The sequence below is a fragment of the Pundamilia nyererei genome, unplaced genomic scaffold (assembly GCF_000239375.1).
Source record: "Pundamilia nyererei isolate P.nyererei 1_Seehausen unplaced genomic scaffold, PunNye1.0 scaffold00058, whole genome shotgun sequence".
In the NCBI taxonomy this organism is placed as follows: Eukaryota; Metazoa; Chordata; class Actinopteri; order Cichliformes; family Cichlidae; genus Pundamilia; species Pundamilia nyererei.
The window spans coordinates 1,852,642-1,873,500 of record NW_005187459.1 but is presented as its reverse complement, the minus strand read 5'-3'; the positions used below and the strand labels follow the sequence as shown (position 1 = coordinate 1,873,500).

Below are 20,859 nucleotides of genomic sequence, written 5' to 3'. Positions count from 1 at the left end.
ACATGACTTGTAGTCATGTAATAGTAATATGACTATTATATTATAAATTTAGTTCACCAGACTGCTATTCTGAAATAACCTAACAGGTTTAGTCCAAGTTTAACTGCTTGCTGTAGCTTTTGCTTGTATCCCCTTTCAGCAATGAATAACCTGAATCCCTGAATAACCACAGCTTGGTGTTTACTCTAAATTAAACCTGGACTGCTTAATGCTACAGACACACAGAAACAGCAGCCTTTAACAACTGCACGACTAAAATTATTGCAATTATGTCCAGTGAAGTTAAAGACGGGGACTAGATCTGCAACTAGATTTTAAACCAACTTGTATCGAGGCGATGATAAAATGGCAATATGATTAGTTAGTCTGCTAACAGTTTGGAAATTGAATAGGGTCTACTTGAAAGTTCCATACAATCTGCTTTTGATAATGTGTCAACTGATAAGTTGGTGAAAATCTCAAATCCCTTATTGCTACATACACTGAAATTAAAACAGAAATTCTCATTGAATGCTTACATTCAGAGTCCAGAAAGAATTTGAAACAGAAATTCCGCCACAAATATTTGGGGGAAATATTTGCCATCCAGTTTCTGCAGGATGACAATTTAACTGCAAAGTGTACTATAGGTACTCTGCGACCTTGGCTATAGTAAGATAGCCAGAATACAAACAAACCCTTTTAAAATGAAATGCATCAACTCAGATTGATGCCAACGTGTTGGTCATCTGCCTACTACAGCAGTTATTTGCAAACCTTTGTGTGAGGGTGGTTGCAGGCAATCTGAGTCAGAATAGTTTGGACACATATTGCCTCCCATGAGGCAGCTGGTGCAGTAGTCTTGAGGATGTTGCATACTTAACCTCTGGCCAACCAGTTGGTTATCTTATTTTAAAAATTTGTCTCCTATGGCAAAGAGACAGAAAAGTCTTTACAGAAGTTTGATACAAAAGAAAAATCTCAAACACCGTGAAGTCATATCTTTATATTTTGAATAGTTTACCTTCCTTGGTATTGCTTTTGTATTTTTAACTCTAATTATTTAATATTCAGTTTACTCTAAATTCTTAAAGCCAGCAATAAAAAGGTTTGCTGAATCAAAAAGAACCGCATGAGCACTGCCTGTAGTGCAGATCCTTGTTCACGATTACAGTACAATAATTTTAAAAAAATAATAGTGTCAAGCAAATTAACCGACTGGTTTGCTTTCAGCAGCACAGAAAATCTGATCTTTTAACTAACTAACTAAGACAGAGATCATGTTATAGCAAGATCAGGGAAATTCTAGAGATACAGAAACTGAACAGTGCAGCACTTTTATTAAAAAGTATTCCTATACATTCAGTTTCCTCTGTTTGTTTCTTTATTTACTTGCCACAAACTCGTTATTATCCTTTCCTGGGTACCTAAATTATTTAACCTGCTGCTTTCTCTGCATCCTTCTCCTTGCTTGGCGCCCATCCTTCCTGCCTCTTCTCCTGGTTCCCCTTGTCCCTGATACCTTAAGGATTGCCATCTGGCTTTGTTATTGAAGGTACTTTATGTCCCATAATGCTTTTCTATTTCTTAGATTGCCATCTTGTCTCATTTCCCCGATGATTGCCCTGATGGTCCGATTTCATTTCCTTGTATTGAGTTTTGTCTTTTGCTGTCCAGTCATCATGTTTTGTAAACTCTGACATTGTTTCCGCTGACTTCTCCTTTAACCTGCTCCGGTTAAAATAGATTTTTTTTTTTCCCCCTGAATGTCAGCTGTCACTTTGTCCAACATAAATATTTGGACACTTCCATGTGCTATCATCCAGAACTTGCTCACCACATTTTTGTAAAATCCTTCCTAAGTTCTGTTTAGTTTTCACAAGCTTATCTATCAAGTGTCACATCACATTTTATCTTTTATATGAACTTAAATAGGCCGTGTGTTTTTACCACGAGCAAACAGTGACACATGGCCCTGAGAACTTTTAATTAAAACTGCCATAACCAGTGCTGTTATGTTCACAGTTTATGACATAATTACTAAATCACCCTAAGAGTAAGAGCTCGCTTCTGTGCTGTAATCAGTTTTAATTCTACTCTAAGTAAATGCTAGAATCATGACTGCGCCAACTCGGAGGTTTCCCAGTCTGCCTTCGTTCTAATGATTAAGCTGTTGACTTCCTTCCAGGACTTTGGCCACCCGTGCACAGCCAACGATCCAGACAGCTGCCTGATGCCCATCTCTCCGCAGCACTTTATCGACCTGTTCAAGTTTTAAACCCTCCATGCTGTTTTTCACCTGAAGCATCCGTTTAGCATCACTCCCACACCAAGAGGTGTGTACAAGAACTTGATGTCTTTAACCCAAATACAAAGGGCTTCAAAGAAATGTTTTCTTTATTTCGTTTACGTCTTTACTTCCTTACGCACAATTATTTCCGTAAATTGAGGAAAAATTAAATGAGAGGATTTCTCAGAATGTTGATAGAAGGTGATATATAAGCAAGGCTTTCTCCTTTCGCATACATGTTTGTCTTTTAAGACAAGAAAGGTTGCTCCTTACACAGGGAATAAAATATGATGTAAATGCAATGTGAATATTTTGAAAGGAAATATATGTAGAGCAAATCTTAGCATGTTTATGTTAAGTACAAAGCCCCCTAAAGATCACGACTGGAGTTCTTTTCATGTGGAATTTAAATTTAAATCAAACATTGAAGATATGACTTTCAGCCTTAAGGGGTTTAACAAATGCTGTAAACCTTAATTGGACACCACTTCTTTGTGAAAATTGATAGTCACCCAAAGCATACTGTAAAAGTAAACAAAAAAGAGTATCTCAAGGCAAGGAAATGGGATATTCTTCAATGGGCAAGTCAGTCACCTGATCTCAACCCATCAGAGTATGCTTTACAGTTATTAAATACAAAACTCAATGCAGAGACCTACAATCAAGAAGCCATTGAAGGTGGCTGCGGTAAAGGCCTGAGAGAGCAGGTCCCGGGAAAAAGCTCAAAGAATTTTCATCCAAGTATTAAAAACTATCCTCGTACCTGAAATTTTGTTAACTTGTCCAGTCGTTTTTGATCCTCTGAATTTGAGGAACTGTGTATAAAAATGGCTGTAATCCCCAAACAGTTAAAGCAAAATTTCTCTAAAACTGCTTAAATCAAAGCTGAAAGTCTGCACAAATTTTGAACCTAACTGCAGACATGTATTTTTATTTATTTCTTTAAATCACAAAGATGCGTTTCTAACGAACCATAAAATAGTCACATTGATATGAACTTCCTTTCCCCTCACAAGCGGGAAAATGAAAGGATATGATTGCATCATTACAACAAAGCGATCTACGACCATAATACGATTTGTGTTCTGTCAGTATCAAAAGCAGTCTGCCCTCCATTCCCTGTGATTGCAGTCCAGTTCAGTTACTCTTTAAAACTGATTGGAAAAAGATCTCTGAACTGGTTGGAAGCATTTCTTCTGCCATTAGCTGTTGCTGTATGTTTAGTTAATGTTATTGCACCAGGCCTGTCATAATAGCACTTCACAATATTGATATTATTGCACTACTACTATCTGCTCTATAGGCACACTATATATATTAAAATATTTGAGATGCATTTGACTTTTGTAGCAATAATGCTATCAGTCAAATTCATTTCTAATTTAGTTTTTTTTGTGTGGCTTTGTTTTGTTTTTTGAATATATTAAAATCAGTTACTATAACTATACAAAAAGACACGCCACAGTTATCGCCTTTAGAGAGTTATTGTAACCTCCCCAGCTTGGACTTTGCCCACTGCTGTGTTTCAGTCTGTGGTGCTATGGATGTCCAGCTGTAGCAGGCGTGGTACTTTTGATATTTGTGGTGCTTCTGATTTATGTATCAGCAACATGAAGTAGCATCAACACATTCCTGACCCAGTGCAAGTTTTACTCCCATTAAAAGCAACCATGTTCCAGCCATTATTGCTGCAGTGAAGGCACGGTTGCCGCTAAAGTGACTTAAAGCTGTCTGCAGTCGTTTTCAGAGATCCAGTCTGTTTCTTTTGTATGATACAGCTCAACCTTAAATTCATCAGCCAGATAAAAGGTTATTGCGAGGTAAATGTAGCCTGGCGAACTATTCTATTGAGTGATCTTTAGGGGGCTCAGTATGTAAGTAATGGTAATGTGTTTAAAAAGAAAGTTTAACATTTATTGTGTGGCAGAAAAAGATGACTTGTGTTAATCTTTTATTTTTAATGGGGTTCAACAGCTTTTTGTTCCGTTTCATTTTGGTGGCATTTTCCTACAATAACTGCATGCCATGTTTGCGTCTCTGTTATGTTGTCCTCTGTGAATACCTGCCGTGCTCTGTGTACATCAAAAGCGTCAATGCGTCACGCACACACACACAAAAGAAGTAAAACCCCATCAGCTGATCAGGTTGTTCTACTTTTGTCAGAACTGTCATGTGACAGGTAAATTGTAAAGCATTATTTATGAAAAAAAAGAACATTTTGTATCCTTCCAACTTTTGTAATACCCCTCTACTGTTCCCATACTCTTGATGGTACTGTCATGATTTTTCCGGGGCAGGAAGTAGCTATTCAGTAATAAATATTTTTAAAAACCTGTTTGTACTCTGTTATTACTTGATTGATGAGACTCAATTTTCTGAAGCCATGTAATCAAGTTAAGAAGGAGACTGGAAAACAAGAAGTGAAAGATCACATTTTGCCTATTTGTAAGGGTTAGATTGTTTTTTTTTTTTTTTATAGCACTATATTTTTGGTGTTTTTTTTCTTTTTCTCTGTGTGTGTGTGTGTGTGTGTGTGTGTGTGTGTGAGTGAGAGAGAGAGAGGGGGGGTGATCAGAGTAGACCATTTCTGTTTGGATCACTGAATTAGTCCAGATAGTTTCCAAAAGCAAAGTCCAGTGTGTTTACTTCACTCGCAAAATGTTGAAAGAAGCAGAGGCAGCGTGTCAGTCTAGATCTTTATTCTGGAGAAAAATGAGTCCCAGCCTTTTAGTGAATAAATACAAGTCACAGGCATCCCGGCCAGTGGAGCTGCATATGTGTAGATCTCTGGTTGTGATGAAGCAGATTTCAGTATCAAACAAATAACCCATTTAAAAAGAAGAAAAGATGAGTACATATCAATGGAAAGCATGAAAACAAAAATCATCATAGGAAAAAAAGACTCTTCATTGTATGTGTTATAGCCAATATACATAATATATCACACAGCATTTAAGAATTAACAAAAACAAAAACACTTCTGCTGCTCCTGCTGGTGAAGCTTATAGCATCCCGAGACACTGGTTTGTAACTGGAGACAGGAAGTGTGGTCGAGCACATACAGGTGCATCAATGAGCTCAGCGGATTGGTCGTTTACAGCAAACACATGATGTCATTTTAATGACAAGGCACAAGTGCACAGAGCTACTGCTTCTCATGAGAAATGGTCCTAGTATTAGTTTGGCGTTTACTTTTTCCATCATTAGCAAAATTACAAATATCCAGCATCAGATTTAAAAACATCCGTCCATGAAACCACCAGCAGAGCTGCTTTGCCATCATATGGGATAGATGCTACAGATGAGATCTTACAAATGTTCATGTCATAAAGATGGTGAGTTGATCACAAAGTTGGTCATTTGTGGATTAAAATGCAATGTATTGTCAGCATATTACAAAATCCATTGAGTTTTTAAATCACTTTTCAATTATTACATGCCGGAAATGTAGTTTTCTCCGTTTTAATGTAGATTTTGACATGAATGTTGATCAGAAATCCTTATTATAAGTCTGATATGGCACAAGTGCAGCATCAGCCCCAATACAACAGCAGAGATTCAGATCTCAGAGCCGTGATGCCAGCTGTCTTCCCACAAAGTCATTTTCTGTCACTCTCAAACACACACGGGTATTTTACACGTAAATGCTATGTCATAAGCTGTTTCGTGATTGCACAGCCCATAATTAACATACAAGTTAAGGCTTAAGACATTCATCGCTCACATACTGCGACTGCATAGACAGGAAGGAAGTGAGAGCCAACAAAAACGTCTTCAGCAGGATATTCTTCATTGAGTCTCTACCAGTGACGCCCCAAAGATTAAATAAAAATCACTTTTCTTATTTCTTGGCAACATTATTTATGTAATTGCCATGCCAGTGAGTATTGCAGATAAAAATGTACAGCAGTTGAAGGTTTTCCTTTGTTCAGTTGTAGTTTTTGTGATTTAAAAGTCACAAATTCAGTCAGAATACTTTGTCTTATATTCTGATTCACTACAACATGTCAGCATGATGTTGACATTAACATTGGTTGTGTCCAGAGCTAGATAGAAAGAAATATTCAGATTGTCAGATTTATTGATAGTACAGAGGTATAAAGTGCTGCTATTTAAACCCCTCCCATACACTTGCACTCTCTGATACAATCCCTCTGCTCATCCTGCTGATGCCGGCCAGCTTGACTTTAGCACGGGCCGTCCACTTGACGGCAGCTGTTGAATCATTGGAGTCCAACAGGTTAGCGTAGCGGGAGGAGTCCTCCTCTTGACCCCGTCCACACCAGGAGGGGAGCTCTAACGCCGTCGCCGGGATGCTCAGGGAGCTGGGGGATGACTCTGCCACGTCCCCATTTTGGCTCTTGCCTACCGGCGCTTCATCAGGAGCAGTCTCAGCGAAGTTCTCCAAGTGTGGTGGTTCCCAACCTTCTATCTTCTCCAGTTTTTTGGCAGGGGAGATTTGCCTCATCGTCATCGTAACACTCTCCCAGAAGCAGTTGGCCTTCTCTGGCTTGTCCTTCTTCTCTTTCTCCTTCTCCTCATCCTTGATTTTCTTGTGAGACCTTTGAGCAGGAAATAAATATACAGTTGTGGTCAGAAATTTGCATTCAATGACATTTTAATATCAAGGCAATTTTGGATTTTTTTTATCATTTCTTTGATTTTTTTTTTTTCTGGGTGGAATGATTGTACAGCATACATCTTTGATTACTTTTTTAAAAAGCACATTCCAGTTTATAGCAGATTTGAACTTTTTGAGTGCTGAACATTTAAGCAATTTTCTTTCATATGAGCGTGACAGTTTGGGGTTTCTTCCAAACCTTGGAAAAGTTGTGCCACATCTGAAAAACATCTGATTACGCGCAGTTGTTTGAACTGATGATTTCAAACAACTGGAGAGATTTAAATGAGTGTATGCAGATATGTGAGCCTATGTAGATTAGAAAAAAAATACATTCACCCAATTCTTGATTTTTAAAGTCATTGCAGATGTTTGCTGTACAATCATTCCTGGTAGAAGAAAAGTTAAAAGAAATCATTCAAAGTACAAAATCACCATGACATACATTCCAACGATGAGTGCCTGTAAACTTATAACCATAACTGTAGTCTTAAACATGTTGATATATAACAGCCACTTACTAAGAACCACCCCTCCATCCTCCCCCTCCTCCCCCGTCCTACATAAACAGGAGTGTCTGGGTGGGAAACACTTACAGTGAGCTATTATATAGGAATTCCTGTTGTTTATCAAAGCAAGTGAACTGATTAAGATTTCCACCTTCATACATGTTCCACTTCCTCAAGGGGTCTGAAAGTTAGCAACAGCTGGACAATAAAGCTTTGGCATGCATGCATGCATATATATATATTTATTGTGGGTAGCTGTGACATGACTAAATATACACACAAGTGGTTTTGACATGGATCCATTATATTTAGTGAGGAGTGTAAATGTTTGTACTTCACACACTTGACCAGTAATGGCTACTGAGTGCCTCTGTATAAACATGATGGAAACTAGAAATGTTGTGGGTAGTTGTGACGTGACTGTGCATTTACTGTATGCTATTAACCAATATGTCTATATAGAACTGCTGATCGGTAATCAATAATTTCAGAAAGACCATTTCTTACAACATTGCCTTCTACACCATGATAGAAGCGAAAACAGTGGAGCGGCTTCTTATTCTTATTATTCATTTGGAGTTATTTTCTGTCACATATTCTACTTTGTGTTAGCTCAGTTTTTCCCCCTAGTAAGAGAAATATTTGGAATATGATAAAGGTAATAAGCGCATAACCTCACCCTTTGCGGTCAGCCAGCTTCTCTCCAGTTAGCAAGAAACGCTCGTCATCTTTAGATGAGAACATCTTCTTCTCCCTCCTGTCTTTCTTGGACATGATCTTCTTCACTTTGGCCTCCTGAGAGACACCAGCAAGACAAGAGTGTTTTTGAAATGCCGATCTGACTCTATTTCACTCATCTGTTGCATGTTAGCTTGAAATCTCTGTATGCCTGTTTGTGAGTGATTGATACACCCTGAAGACGAGGATTTCACAAAGTTGGCTTTGCAGGAATTGAGAGGAGCAGCATGTTCACACTGATGAACGTGGAATCTTTATTTATTTTTTTGGATTGGGGAGGGGGGAATTTCTGTTATGGACCTCACTGGCATAGAGCACATTCCACCGGGAGATCCTCCACTCCCTCTGAAAATCCCAGCCTCCCCGTCACATCAGAATTCCTCCCTGCCATGCCCTCGCAGATTTCCGCCGAGCACTGACGCAGCCGCCCTTAGCGACCGCGGAACAAAGTTTTGGCTTTGTTTCTCGCCTGGGAAGAATTCCCAAGGTCAGCTATCAAGGTCTTGACTCCTACTCACATCCGTGCTCGCCTTTGCTTGAGTGTGCATTCTCAGTATACACAATATTACATGATTAATGAGCTTAACCCTGACATGACCTTTCAACTGCTTTTATTGTTCTCATACCTATGAAGGACTTTAGTTCAGGGCTCTGTGTGCAGTACCTGCACAGATCTCTGACCAGAGGATGCCACCAGCAGCTACAACAAACAAACAAACAATGAGCTGGATATGAAATCAGCTGTCTCCCAAAGCCTAACAGGAACACGTATGATAAGATCTGTCACCAACAGATAAAACAAACTTTACAAAACTACCACTACATAGGCTCCACCAGCTAAAGCCATACACATGCAAATACTTAAGATACAGCTCATATCTGTGATGGATCTTTAAACACTTTACTCAGTGAAAATGCATCATATCTCCCTCTGCATCTCACTCAGAGGAAGTCTCTTTGATTATAAGTAGAAAAAAAAATCCCAAATATCCTCCACTCACTTCTCATCCTGAACATGCCTGCAGGCAAACTGCCCCCCTACCAGTTTCCTGTTGTTTATTATCATCAAAAAACATTTACAAAACCTAAACTCAGCTGTTTCAGCACCCTGTCTCAACTCTTGACTGCCCAGCTCTTGTTCTCCGAGTGCCATCGAGTGTAAACTGCATGAGGTTTGCAGAAGCAGTTCGAGCTGTCCAGCAAAGAAACCGGAGATCCCGAAAGAGTTGGAGCCTTTCTGAATGGACGTATATGAGTGCATGTGCTTGCATGCATGCCTGCACAAATAGAGGCCTGCCTATTCTGCCACTGTGCTTTAACCTCTGGGCCTCTAGATCCAAAGCAGCTCAGTGACTGGCCAAGAAGGTAAAGCAAATGGCTCGCTGGCTCTCTGTGTTATTCACGCTTGGCAGAACAATGGAGGTGTTATGGACCAAATTCTTCTTTCCATACCTCTGACATTGAAGCAGAGGGATTGCTGCATGAATTGCACACATTGGGGATAAATTCAGGGGGGTTTTAAGCTCACAATCAGGCCTTGGTTATTATGAACATTAGTTATATCACCAATTAATTTCATAATTGATCTAAAAACTGTCCAGTGCACCAAAAGCAACAGGGGTAGAACCACAAACAAACCAAGATACTGAACTTTCATATACAGGAATCAAACCACTGACCCTCCAATTAATAAACAACCCACTCTACGCCCTGTGCTACCTCTCCTCTGCAAGGTGAGAGTTGTCTTCTTAGCCCATATCTTAACCCAATCTTGTTTTTATGCATAATTTACAGTCTTTATATTCTGTAAACAGAGCCCAGAGAAAACACAGGACTATGGGTCAATTGCAATACCTTGAAAAGTTCTAGTGGATTTGCTTTTTCTAATGACACCAAAACAGCTTTAAATAATAATTTTAAAAAAACAACAACAACAACAACAACATTTAAGATATAAGCTTGTTTGAATTTGATAAGGTGAATAATAACATGTTCCCATATTTCCCACAAAATTGAAGCCAGCAGCTGGTTGTTTTAGCTTAGCTTTGGACTGAAAGCAGACAAGTGGTTTTAGGGGCCTCATGTGGTAGTCAATGGGGTATATTTATTGTCCATTAATTGACTCGTTAACCAATTAATTATTCAATTCATTATTTTTAGCATTAGATAAAATGTATAGAACAGAGTGGTAGTTCTGAAAGTAAAGAAGCATCTGCCCATGAAAGCCTATTTTTAAGTACAAAAGCATGTTCATTAAGCTTAATGAACATTGTTGAAGCATCGTAGAGTGAAACAGCAACAGGTAACCTCCACTTTCAGGGCTCCCTGTGCACTTAGTGAGTCCTAATATGAGCTGGAACAACAGAGGGTGAAAGAATTGCAGCCTTCCACAGTGTCTGTGGCTATTTTCAGCCTTGTTTTTCTTCCACGCTGATTGTTCCACTCCAAAAAGCCCAGCTCCTCGAAAGAATGCTCAGTTTCCTTCCCTTCTCCAGCTCGGCCACCCCGTCCTCACAAACAGGACGGTGTATGAAATATGTCCTGTGAACTGAGTCGAATACAGTGGCTATACAATAAAGCGAGCGACCAGCCGGGGTTGAAAGACAATGAATCACCTGTGTGCGGTTTCAAATCAGACTTAACAAGTTCACACACAGCACGCCTTTGAGTATAGGACCGCCGTCAGCACAGATTATAAGATGAACAGAGCGCTGAGATAAAACTCACCTCCACAGACAAAGGACACATGTCCTCAAACCCTCATAATAAAACCACTGTTTATTATATTTACAGCAGTGATGACCAAGCTGATTTAGCTGATCAGGTATGAGCTTTCCTCCAGCAGACTCACTTTCAGCTCAGCTAATTTGTGACTCCTTAAATCTTATATTAAATATTTTGGTCATTGTTTCTAAGAGCTGTGAGGATGCAGTACTGACTGACATAATTAGTGCTACATGTATCAGTGCCTGGACAAAGTCAAACATAAGCAGTCAGACAGGTTTTAAGATGCTTGCTTATTAAACAGAAAAAATGTACACACGCACTAGAAGTTTCAAATGAACCAGGAAGGCTGTGTGCAAACTGTGATGGATGCTTACACACAGTCACAGTAATACATTTCAATCATTGTTTCTTTCTCATGAACATGTTTGGTTAATTTTAGGGGTTTTAAATGTATGATCTTAATGAACATCACTATGATTACACAACCTGTATGCAGTGTGAAGCAGGTCTGGTTGAACCCTGAAACACATCTTAATTGGATGTCCCAAAGCACCGAGAGATGTCTGCTACAGGCTGAGGCATAATAAAGCCGTAAGAGAAATCACCAAATGGACGGTCAAAGCTAATAAACTCCAGGCCGTCACCACTTGAGGCTATCAGCCTCCAAAGGGAAGGGGATGTTGCTTCAAAGGCAACAACAACTGCCTGCCCCACATTTTGCACCACACCTCTAACTAGGAGATGCAACCAGATCTCAGAAAGTCTTCCCGCACTCCACCCAGATGTGATTCTCCTATGTAGGTGCACAAAAACCATCTTGCTAGTCAAACTTGTTGTGCTCCAGGAGGACACGCTGTCCATTTTTCATGATCTGAAGAAAGCCATGTAGTAAAATCTGGCTGATGAGGCCTTTGTCAAAGAATGGCACGCAGTGTCATTTCCTGTCAAAGTTGGCTGTGAACAGTGCACGATTTCCTGCAGAAGATCAGCTAGGAAAGTAAAGCATTAAAGAGTGCCACTAGAGAGTTAGCAAGCCCAATATGGTTATGGTTGATGAAAACTCGCAGGTTGAAGCCTTCTGCAAGTGAAGACTAACTTTATCTTCTCTGATCCACTGAGGCAAGGCATACAAGTTAAGGGGCAAAATGCTGGTGACCCTCAAGTATCTGCTGAAAAACAAGAGGATTCCCAGAAAAGTGGCCTTGTACTTGTCTTCAGCTACAAATGCACCTGCATCATGATTTTGAATGGAAAATATTCCAATTTGTAATTTTGCTTTGCTCAAACTATTTGCAAAACCATGTTGTGATATGACATCAGAGGTTCCTACAAAATAAAAACCGATACCTTAGATGACTGAACTGAAGTGATTTAAATAAAGGAAACAGTCCACTGAAAGGTCAAAATAACCTATTTTTTTCTTTCTTGGGATAAGGCTGACAATACAAACGCACACAGTGACAAAACAACCCAGACAGTTTTCCAGCGATAAGGTTAAGGATAAGACGGGGGATGATGGCTGACAGCTGGTGTGTTTACAGATAAACAGTGCAGTGACACTGAGCTTGTGCATGCGTGCGTGTGTGAACTGACAGAGCATTGGCCATTTAAAGCATCTGGATGTTTTGGGCGACATAAGATTGACTCTTTCAGGGTCGATTCCTGCGATGTTCTGAGCGTGTGCACAGAAAGATAAGCGTGGGTCGCCTGAGTGCATATCTTTGAGCGAACAACCATCACGTGTCAACTGTGTAAGCTGATGTATGTTTGGAAGCAGATAGTGTGTTTGCGTCTGTGTTCTGTCTGAATAGCTGTTAAGGTGCTGTTTACCTTGGAGACTGCAGTGACGGCTTCCTCATCCTCTTCCTCTCCTTGTATGTCTTTGTCCTAGGACACACATACACCCGCAGTGAGTTAAGACAAATAGCAACCTTTCCCCGCCCCAAAACAGAAACTCTCACATTTTAAAGCAGGGATTGTGTGTTTGCGGACTGTGCGCATGCCTTCCTGTTAAAAAAAAAAAGGGAGGCAACCGTTTTCAAGTGCTAACACAAACACACCGTATTTGGAGTGCGAGATAGAGGGAAGAATGGATGGATGGATGGATGGATGGATGGATGGATAGAGAGCTGGGAGAGAGGGGGGGAAACCACTAAGCTCTGAGGGCAGATTTAAACAAAAGGGAGAGAAAACAAACCCATGACCTCTTCCCTTAATGGTCCTCAACAATATGTGGACTGAACAGAGCTATTTTGGTCTCATTGTGTTTCAGTCTGCAGACTGTTTTTAATATAGACGTTGTATTTGTGTTATTATTTGACACCCTTTGTTTTGGCTTTTATATAATTGCCAATGGGCTTGTGCATTTTGTTTAACCATGTAAATAACTCCATTCACCAATATTCTACCTCTTATTATTTATATAAGCAATTTTTATGGTCTGCTTTAATACTTGCATGTTTATCCACTTTTATTCCACAATGACTCCTCAAGACTGTAGTAGGTTATATACATTGTTAAAGGAATATTATAGTGATTAGAGCAAGCTGTAGGTAATAAAAGCACTGCGCTGCAGTGGTTTGACTCATATCTATCTAATAGACTCCAATTTCTTCATGTAAATGGGGAGGCTTCTTCAAATACTTTAACTATGGAGTTCCACAGGGTTCTTTCCTAGGACCAATTCTGTTTACATTACATATGCTTCCCTTAGGCAGCATCCTTAGAAGGCATAGCATACATGTTTTCTAGAGTATTTAAAAGCAGACTGGAATGCTCTGCTGGGGGTTTCTTCCTGTTAAAAGGGAGTTTTTCCTTTCCATTGTTGCCAAATCGTTTGCTCATAGGGGTTCATCTGATTGTTGGGGTTTTCTCTGTTTTCATTTTATTATTGTAGGGTTTAACTATAGTTGCACACCCACAAGAAATATGCAAGAAACAGAAAGAAGCAAACAATAACAGTTCACTAAATTTTCATTTTTTTTCCAAGACCGTTATATTTGCACTTCCACAAAGCTCCTCTAGTCTACAATTTGAAGTATCCTCGGCAATCATCCCAAACCCAGAGTTGCCCCTGATGCGTGAACACTAGCTTAAAAGTGCTTAGGTATAGGAAAAAGGGCATTTGTGTGAAATGGATGAATTAGGCCTGCAGCAAGAAAGCACTTGCTCTGAAAGTAGAAGTACTAAAGTTTACTGTAAACCTAATGGAGTTTTTATCAGAACAGTAATCATTTAGTTACATGCTACAAGAGTGTTTTCATTTGTTAGCGTCATAAAATTACCACGATAACTGAATGAACAAGTATAGTTTAATGTATTCAAACAGAGGTGGGTAAATAAAATCGGCATTCTTTCATATTAAATTTGAAATACACTTTTTTATGTTTTTTTGTGGAAGTACACTCCTAGTAAAACATCACACCTAAATACAAACCACTACAAAATATATTGAGGATCATTATCTTTGTCACTACCTCAGTCATTCCCTTACGACACTTTTTCCACCTCACTTTTTCCTGGAATTCTTGTGGACATTTCCAGGTCCTTTTCTTTTACCACCTGCCCACCAGTTTCAGTCACCTGACACCTCTGTCATCTCTTCCAAATCATGGCATAAGTATTTATACCAGCCATTATTTCGGCTTACAGATCGTCAGTGTTATTTCACGCCATCGTTTTATTTCAGCTGTATTTACATCTAGCTTGTTTTTGATCCAGCCTGTTTTGCCATTATCTATTAAATATCTCTTAAATAAATATCTCTTCTTAGATTCTAACTGTCTCAACTTCTACACAAAGATGCCAAATGTGAAAATAAGCAAAAGCATTTTTCAAAAGCAATATTTGCAATTGAAAATACTTTACAGTTTGATAAACTTCAGACTCCTTCAGAATTTTAAATGACACATCCCATCATCCATAACTTGCAGTTTGATTACTTAACTTGCCCCAGAAGACTTAAGGATATTAAATCATGATAAGTAGGTTGATTGAAGTCATTAATTGTACAGCCAAGCCTCTATAGGAGCGGCGCCAGAATTCCTGCTAAATGATCAAAGCTGCATTAACTTTTAACATCTCCAAACTCTATGGGACAGAGGAGGAGAGATGGTGGTTGGACATGTCTGAGCAAAGTCTGCTGGGTCTCCGCCACCTGAGCTGATCAAAGATACAGTCTCACACAATTGCTGACTACTGTTTGAGCGTAAAAAGCATTAACAACTTCAGAACAGAGAGTGTGAGGGGGGGAGGAGATTCAGGGCAAGGGGGAGTAGTGTTTTGGAAAAAAATCCTCCTAACAACAGAGATCAGGAGTTCTTATTTCGCACCCCCAGGGCGGCCTTTTTTGCATTCTCACTTTCCCTCTTTGTGTCTGCACACATTTAAGCGCAGTGTTTCACAACCGAGCTTGCCGGGCGATAAAGACCCACTCTGAATTCCAATACCAAAGAAGCGGTATTTATACTCCACATTCTCCAAACCCAGGGACACAGAAAGCATTTAAGGAAACAGTTTAATGTCTTGGGAAATATGCTTATTTACATTTTTGCCAAAGGTTAAATGAGGGCATGCATGCCAGTATCACGCCTGTAGACTGAATACCAAGCAAGTTTGCTCGGCTTAAAAGAAAGCCTGTAAATGGAGAGAAAGGCCACATGCTTGTTCATGGAAGCAGAATGAACAGAGCACCACTATTAACACTCTAGCCACATCATTTGAATTGATGTATACCTACATTTTTTGGGCTTATCATCATCTGCATTTTATCCCAGTTGTCATTACCCCTACTTTTCTCTTTGTTTGTGCTGTTGATTCCTTAACATGTACCTCTTTCAGTTTATTTCCTGTTTTATTTTGAAGGTTTGATCCTTTTGTGGCTTTTACTTCCCTCCTTTGATCGTTTCCCCACTCTCCCAAGTGTTGGATTAAACTCACCTGTTCCTTGTTATCCATCCGTGTAATCTTTATCAGGTTGTTTTTGTAATCCCCATATTTTCTCTGCTGGCTCTCCTTCTTTCTAGATTCATCAAAAAAAAAAAACAACTAAATAACCTTATACTAAACGGCTTCATAAAATGGACTCCCCCACTGTTCCCATTCTTCATCCCAAGTTAAACAAGCCATCTCCTGGTCCCCGTATTGAACAGCTAAATGTAGAACGCATTCAGACAGATCCTATTTATGACATTTTTAGTGTTGGACTGAGGCAAACTTGTGAGACCAAACAAGTGTCAGGTCCAGGAACTCAACTCTCTTCCCTTCAGCAGGGGATCACATTTCCTTTACTATCCTGTTTATGACTCAATGATTTAGAAGTGAGGCCTTCAAAGGTTCGCTAGATGTGATGTATACTCTTATTACCCCACTTCACAGTCATGGTGGTTTTATATAAGCATTTAGGAGTGTTACTGCAGTAAGCCACAGACAAACAGGCAAACACACCTTCTGCAAGCTGACAGCTGCTTGCAACTTGTTGAACTTCAATAGAAGTGAGTGGCAAAAGCAAGCAGGCACAGGGCCTGCTGTCACCCCGGTGCACTGTTCATAGACAAAAGGAATGATAGTAACTTCAGGCTATGCATTTCTCTGCTCTTGCTCTTTTCTCCCTCCCTGTCTTTGTGTTTTACTTGTCCGTATCTGTCCGACTGCAGGTCTCTCCACTATTACAACCAAAGAGATCTGCTGTCTTGTGATGACGATAAGCAAAAATAAGATTCTGATCAGGAGATTTAAATACGTGGAAGTATATTTGTCAGACAAAATAACAGAGGAAGAGGTGTGAGATATAACACAATGAAGGTCGCTGGCTGACTCTTGGGCCACCTGGATATATGTGGGTGGAGAAAGCTAAAGAGCAGGATTTCAGATTCTCCTAAGCAGAAACTTGACCCCTGATGGCTTGAGTGTAGGCGCACAGTAGCCAACAGATCAGACTATTGTTGTTTTGAGTAGTTTCCAGCAATGTTCTTTTTCAGGAAAGCTACACTTAATACCGAAAAATGGTACAGAAAAAAAAAAACTCCATACAGTGTGACTCAGCACAAAGTTCAGGACAGAGCTCAATCGACAGCCTCAAGAAGACCATTTTAGTTTTCTTCACGATTATCACTTAAGTAGTCATGTGTTTTTCCCCATGTTGTGCTTACAGGCTGTCATCTCGTCTATTTTCTGTCCTCGAATTGTCAAGAAAATTAGTAGATTTGGTACTTTTTGTAGCTTTTGTAGCTTTAAAGTGGATTAATCCTTCTGGTGGGGGGGGGGGTCTTTCTTGTTTTTTGTTTAAAAAGTACAGAAGAATTCAAAAGGCTATCCCTGCAATTTCATTGTGATACAAAAATGCTGCAGATTCGCTTCGCTCTCCTCTTCGGTTGCTCTGCATGTGGTAAATCAGACAGTGCAGCTACGTCAGTTTGAATAACTGGAAGGAAAAAATCTTTCCTTTGCAGACTTTGTTATCATAACTTTAATCCTGACTTCATCCTGTTGGGTCTTTGCTGTGTTTACAGCATTTTATGATCTGACCCCTGACCCTTTTATGTACTTTACTGCCATGCAGACGGGACAAGACCCCCCCTCCACCCACCTCCTCCTTGATTGCTTTCCCAGGATCTCTAAAGAGCAGCTGCTGCTCTGATCCTAGGTCAGTTTATAGTTTTTTTGTTTGTGACCACTGGCGACAGAGACACAAAGTGAACTCAGAGCAGCTCTGTCCCCTACACATGTAAGGGAAACATGCGTTATTTCCCAACTGGAGGTCGATAAAACTAAGCCAAGGGTCACAGATATCAGCACTGTCACAACAGCAGATGAAAAATGTTGGGAAATGATGTTGGTGGATTTTCCCAATTGTGTACTGCATGACAAATGTATACATGTAGTCTGAGGTGTATACAGGGATGGAGGTGCAGGCAGTGAGTAAAATATGACACTGATATGATTAAGGAGAGCATTTTTATGTAATTGGTGTTGCAAATGTCCTTAAAAATGTGATTCACTACTCGCTCTACCAAAACGAAACCTAAAATCATGGCTGGCCTTTTAAAGAAGCTTTGATCATGCATACAGTAAGCTGATTACATACCGCAAGCATGACAAAAGCACATTATTTTGTGCCTCCAACCTTTATGAGGAATAAAATATCTCATGAGTTTTAACAGATTTATCTATGTATCCAGAGATTTGGAAGCCGCTCGTCCTCCTCCTCTTTCACTGGAGCTTCACTATTCAGCTAGATGTGAGCACCTTATGCTCACTCAACGTAGGTTTTTACTCAAAACCTGATCCAAGTGGTTAAAAACACCACCACAAGAATCTCAACTGATAAACATGTCACCTTGCTATTTCTTATGAGCAATGAGTCGTGGCTGGCTATCCTTGTGTGTCTGTGGGTGCGTATGCATCCTCCCCCATGCTCCCATCAGCATGACAGAGCCCAGCTGCTTACAAGTGCTGATACAGAGGTTCTTTACACCTCTCACACTCTTATTGTTTACCTGGAAAATATGGGTAACAAAAAAAGAAGAAGAAAAAAACACAACCCACAACAGACAGGCATTTGTGAACCATGCCTTCTTAAGTACCAATCACACCTCTGACCTTTACGAAAACTGCAAATAGATTCAAAGTTGCATGTAAAACCTAACCTACTGTACATTAAATCATATCCATCTCTATAATAACATGCTGAATTTACCCTCCTGTATTTTATTTTATTACGTTTTAATTTAAATTATATTTCTTATACTTGAGCAGTATTGTGCCAAAATTAGTCCACACACTCTAGCTCTTAGATTCAGGCTCCCTTCTTTGACCTCCAAGCTGCATTTTCTAACCTGAGTTTCAGCACTTGTGCACCTCCTCCATTTCTTTGTTTGAAGTCTATTTGGCAACTTTTATGAGAAGAAAACATAAGAAATAGAAGAATTATGATTTGTCATTATTTAAACAGATGTATAATTATTCAGGCTACTTTATATTCTTATTTGTGTTTATTAAAGTAATTTTTAAAAAGCCTGAACAGGTGAAATCAATCATTTTGATACAGTTTTCGATGTTTGTATTGCTACAATTTTACAGCTTCCCGAGTTCATCAGAGTATAAGCGTACCATTATTAGCAGTGAATGCCTCTGTTTGCTTTTTATCCGTGTCATTACCTTGTAGGAGTGATGATAGTGCCAGGACATGTCGTCCTCCTCTGACGCGTAATCCACCAGCACTTTACTCTTGGTTTTCTTAAACATATCTCCACTTGTCGCTGAAATGGACCGTGTCGGTCCTATAGAGAAAAAAAAAGTTGTATGAGAAACTCTGAAGTCGACCCCGCACTGTCCTGCGTCGCTTTGTCCGTCTTTTCTTGATAACTCTTTCAGCGACGCATCACCCTAGCCTTTGAACTCTCTCGGTGGTTTCTCCAGCCGAGAATCGAGACCGCTTTCTCCGTTAGCGGCTCATTCATAGACGTGTCAGAAGCTAGGTGACGATCGCGATTCGTTTCGTAATAGTTTGTCGTGCGTTTTTACGCAGTCTGCGCGACCACCTGGAGCTCAAGCGCTCGCTCCTCCCATATCCCCCTGCTCCTCCGACTGCTTGAAGTTGCCATGGAAGACAGAGGAAGAGGTCACACGTTTCATCTCCAGCCAATAACAACGCATCTCACCTATAAATGAAGAGGAAGTATACAAGTATACGCCAAGAATAGCTGTTGTCACTCTCTCCCCCTCTTTTTTTTATCTCTTACCAGGGAGTCAAAATGTATAAATAGCGACATCAGTCTGTTTTGTATTTGAATTAAAGGCGCAGAAGAAAAACTACAGTGTCAAAACTATTAGCTTCAACATGCTCTTATTAGTATGTTGCTGCGTTGTTTATTCTGAAGTGGCACCAGTCATAATTTATTTGTCATTGGGGACATTAATTTATAACATGTTATTGGTCTTGAAAATAACCAAGACTAACATTTCTATGTGTATGTGTTTCGTATAAAGACGCACCAACATGTAACACAGTCTAGAGTAAATTGACAGAAAATCGAGATACCTTAAGGTGCATGGAAACTGTAATTACTCGAGAAAGGCTGGACATGCCTGTTGTGTCACATTTGCTGTCTTATCATTGTGGCATTGTATTTCCATAATCTGTTTCCCATTTGCAGCAAGACTCACTGGAAGATTGGGGAAAATATTATTTTGGTCTGTGTTTCAATGAAGTACCAAACAACTTGTGACACCTGCGCTATTTTCACCCTTAAGAGCACACAGTATTCTTTGATTTTAAAATATTTAGTTTAACATTGCACTTTACTTATCTTTTTAAAGAAAGTTTGGAGAATCACCAATTGACCTAATCTCTCACATGTCTTTGGACTGTAGAGGAAATCCATATTACCAGGAAGGAACACATGCAGACATGCAAACTCCTCACAGAGAGACCCCAGCCTGCATTTTTATATTTTAACTGAGCTTCTGTAACAAAGCAATTTCCCCCCTGGGATCCATACAGTATTTTAATTCTGATGACCACACAGAAGAAAGAAAAATTAAATAACAACAACAATGTACTTCTGGGGGCATAGCTGTGATCCAGACCCTGTTTGATTTTTGTTTTTTCTCACAGCCATTGTTTAAATATTTTTAGCTACTCAGTTTCAGATCAGAGTGTCTCTTAAGATGTGTTGAACTGTTCAAAGGGTTTTTTTTCCTCTTGACTATTAGCAGTTAAACTTCAAACTTCAATAAAAAGCTGCTGAGTCATTCATTAACAAGAAAAAAACATGCTCAAAATGTTTAACAGTCTGATCTCATGTTTACTATAGACAGCGACTGCTGGGTTAAGCATGAGCCACTGTGTATTCATTTAAAAATCTCTTTTTCAAAGACCTCTGGTGCTCGGGGAAACAAATGACACATTATCCTGGTGGGCTGGCCTCTTAAAATAGCTGCAGTTTAGCTTAGCTGTAGCTTAAGACCATTCACCTGATTCAAAGATCCTTAAA

At 39.6% G+C, this 20,859-nt stretch overlaps 1 protein-coding gene across 1 annotated transcript; it reads right to left on the bottom strand.

Moving 5' to 3' along the window:
* Positions 1–4,951: 4,951 nt before the first annotated feature.
* Positions 4,952–19,530, bottom strand: si:ch211-225h24.2 (testis development-related protein). The gene is made up of 4 exons (XM_005734435.1): positions 19,022–19,530; positions 12,695–12,751; positions 8,079–8,194; positions 4,952–6,831 (listed from the first exon to the last, which is right to left on the bottom strand). Exons 1-4 carry the CDS (start codon positions 19,106–19,108, stop codon positions 6,378–6,380), a joined length of 714 nt encoding a protein of 237 aa, XP_005734492.1. The 5' UTR covers positions 19,109–19,530; the 3' UTR covers positions 4,952–6,377.
* Positions 19,531–20,859: the final 1,329 nt, after the last annotated feature.

What these genes read in the sequence shown, in the direction of transcription:
- si:ch211-225h24.2 (XM_005734435.1), bottom strand. Translation starts at nt 19,108, where the DNA reads ATGTTTAAGAAAACCAAGAGTAAAGTGCTGGTGGATTACGCGTCAGAG. An exon ending in CCGTCACTGCAGTCTCCAAG is followed by an intron (nt 8,195 to 12,694) that starts GTAAACAGCACC and finishes GGTGTCTCTCAG; the next exon opens with GAGGCCAAAGTGAAGAAGAT. An exon ending in AAGCTGGCTGACCGCAAAGG is followed by an intron (nt 6,832 to 8,078) that starts GTGAGGTTATGC and finishes TCCTGCTCAAAG; the next exon opens with GTCTCACAAGAAAATCAAGG.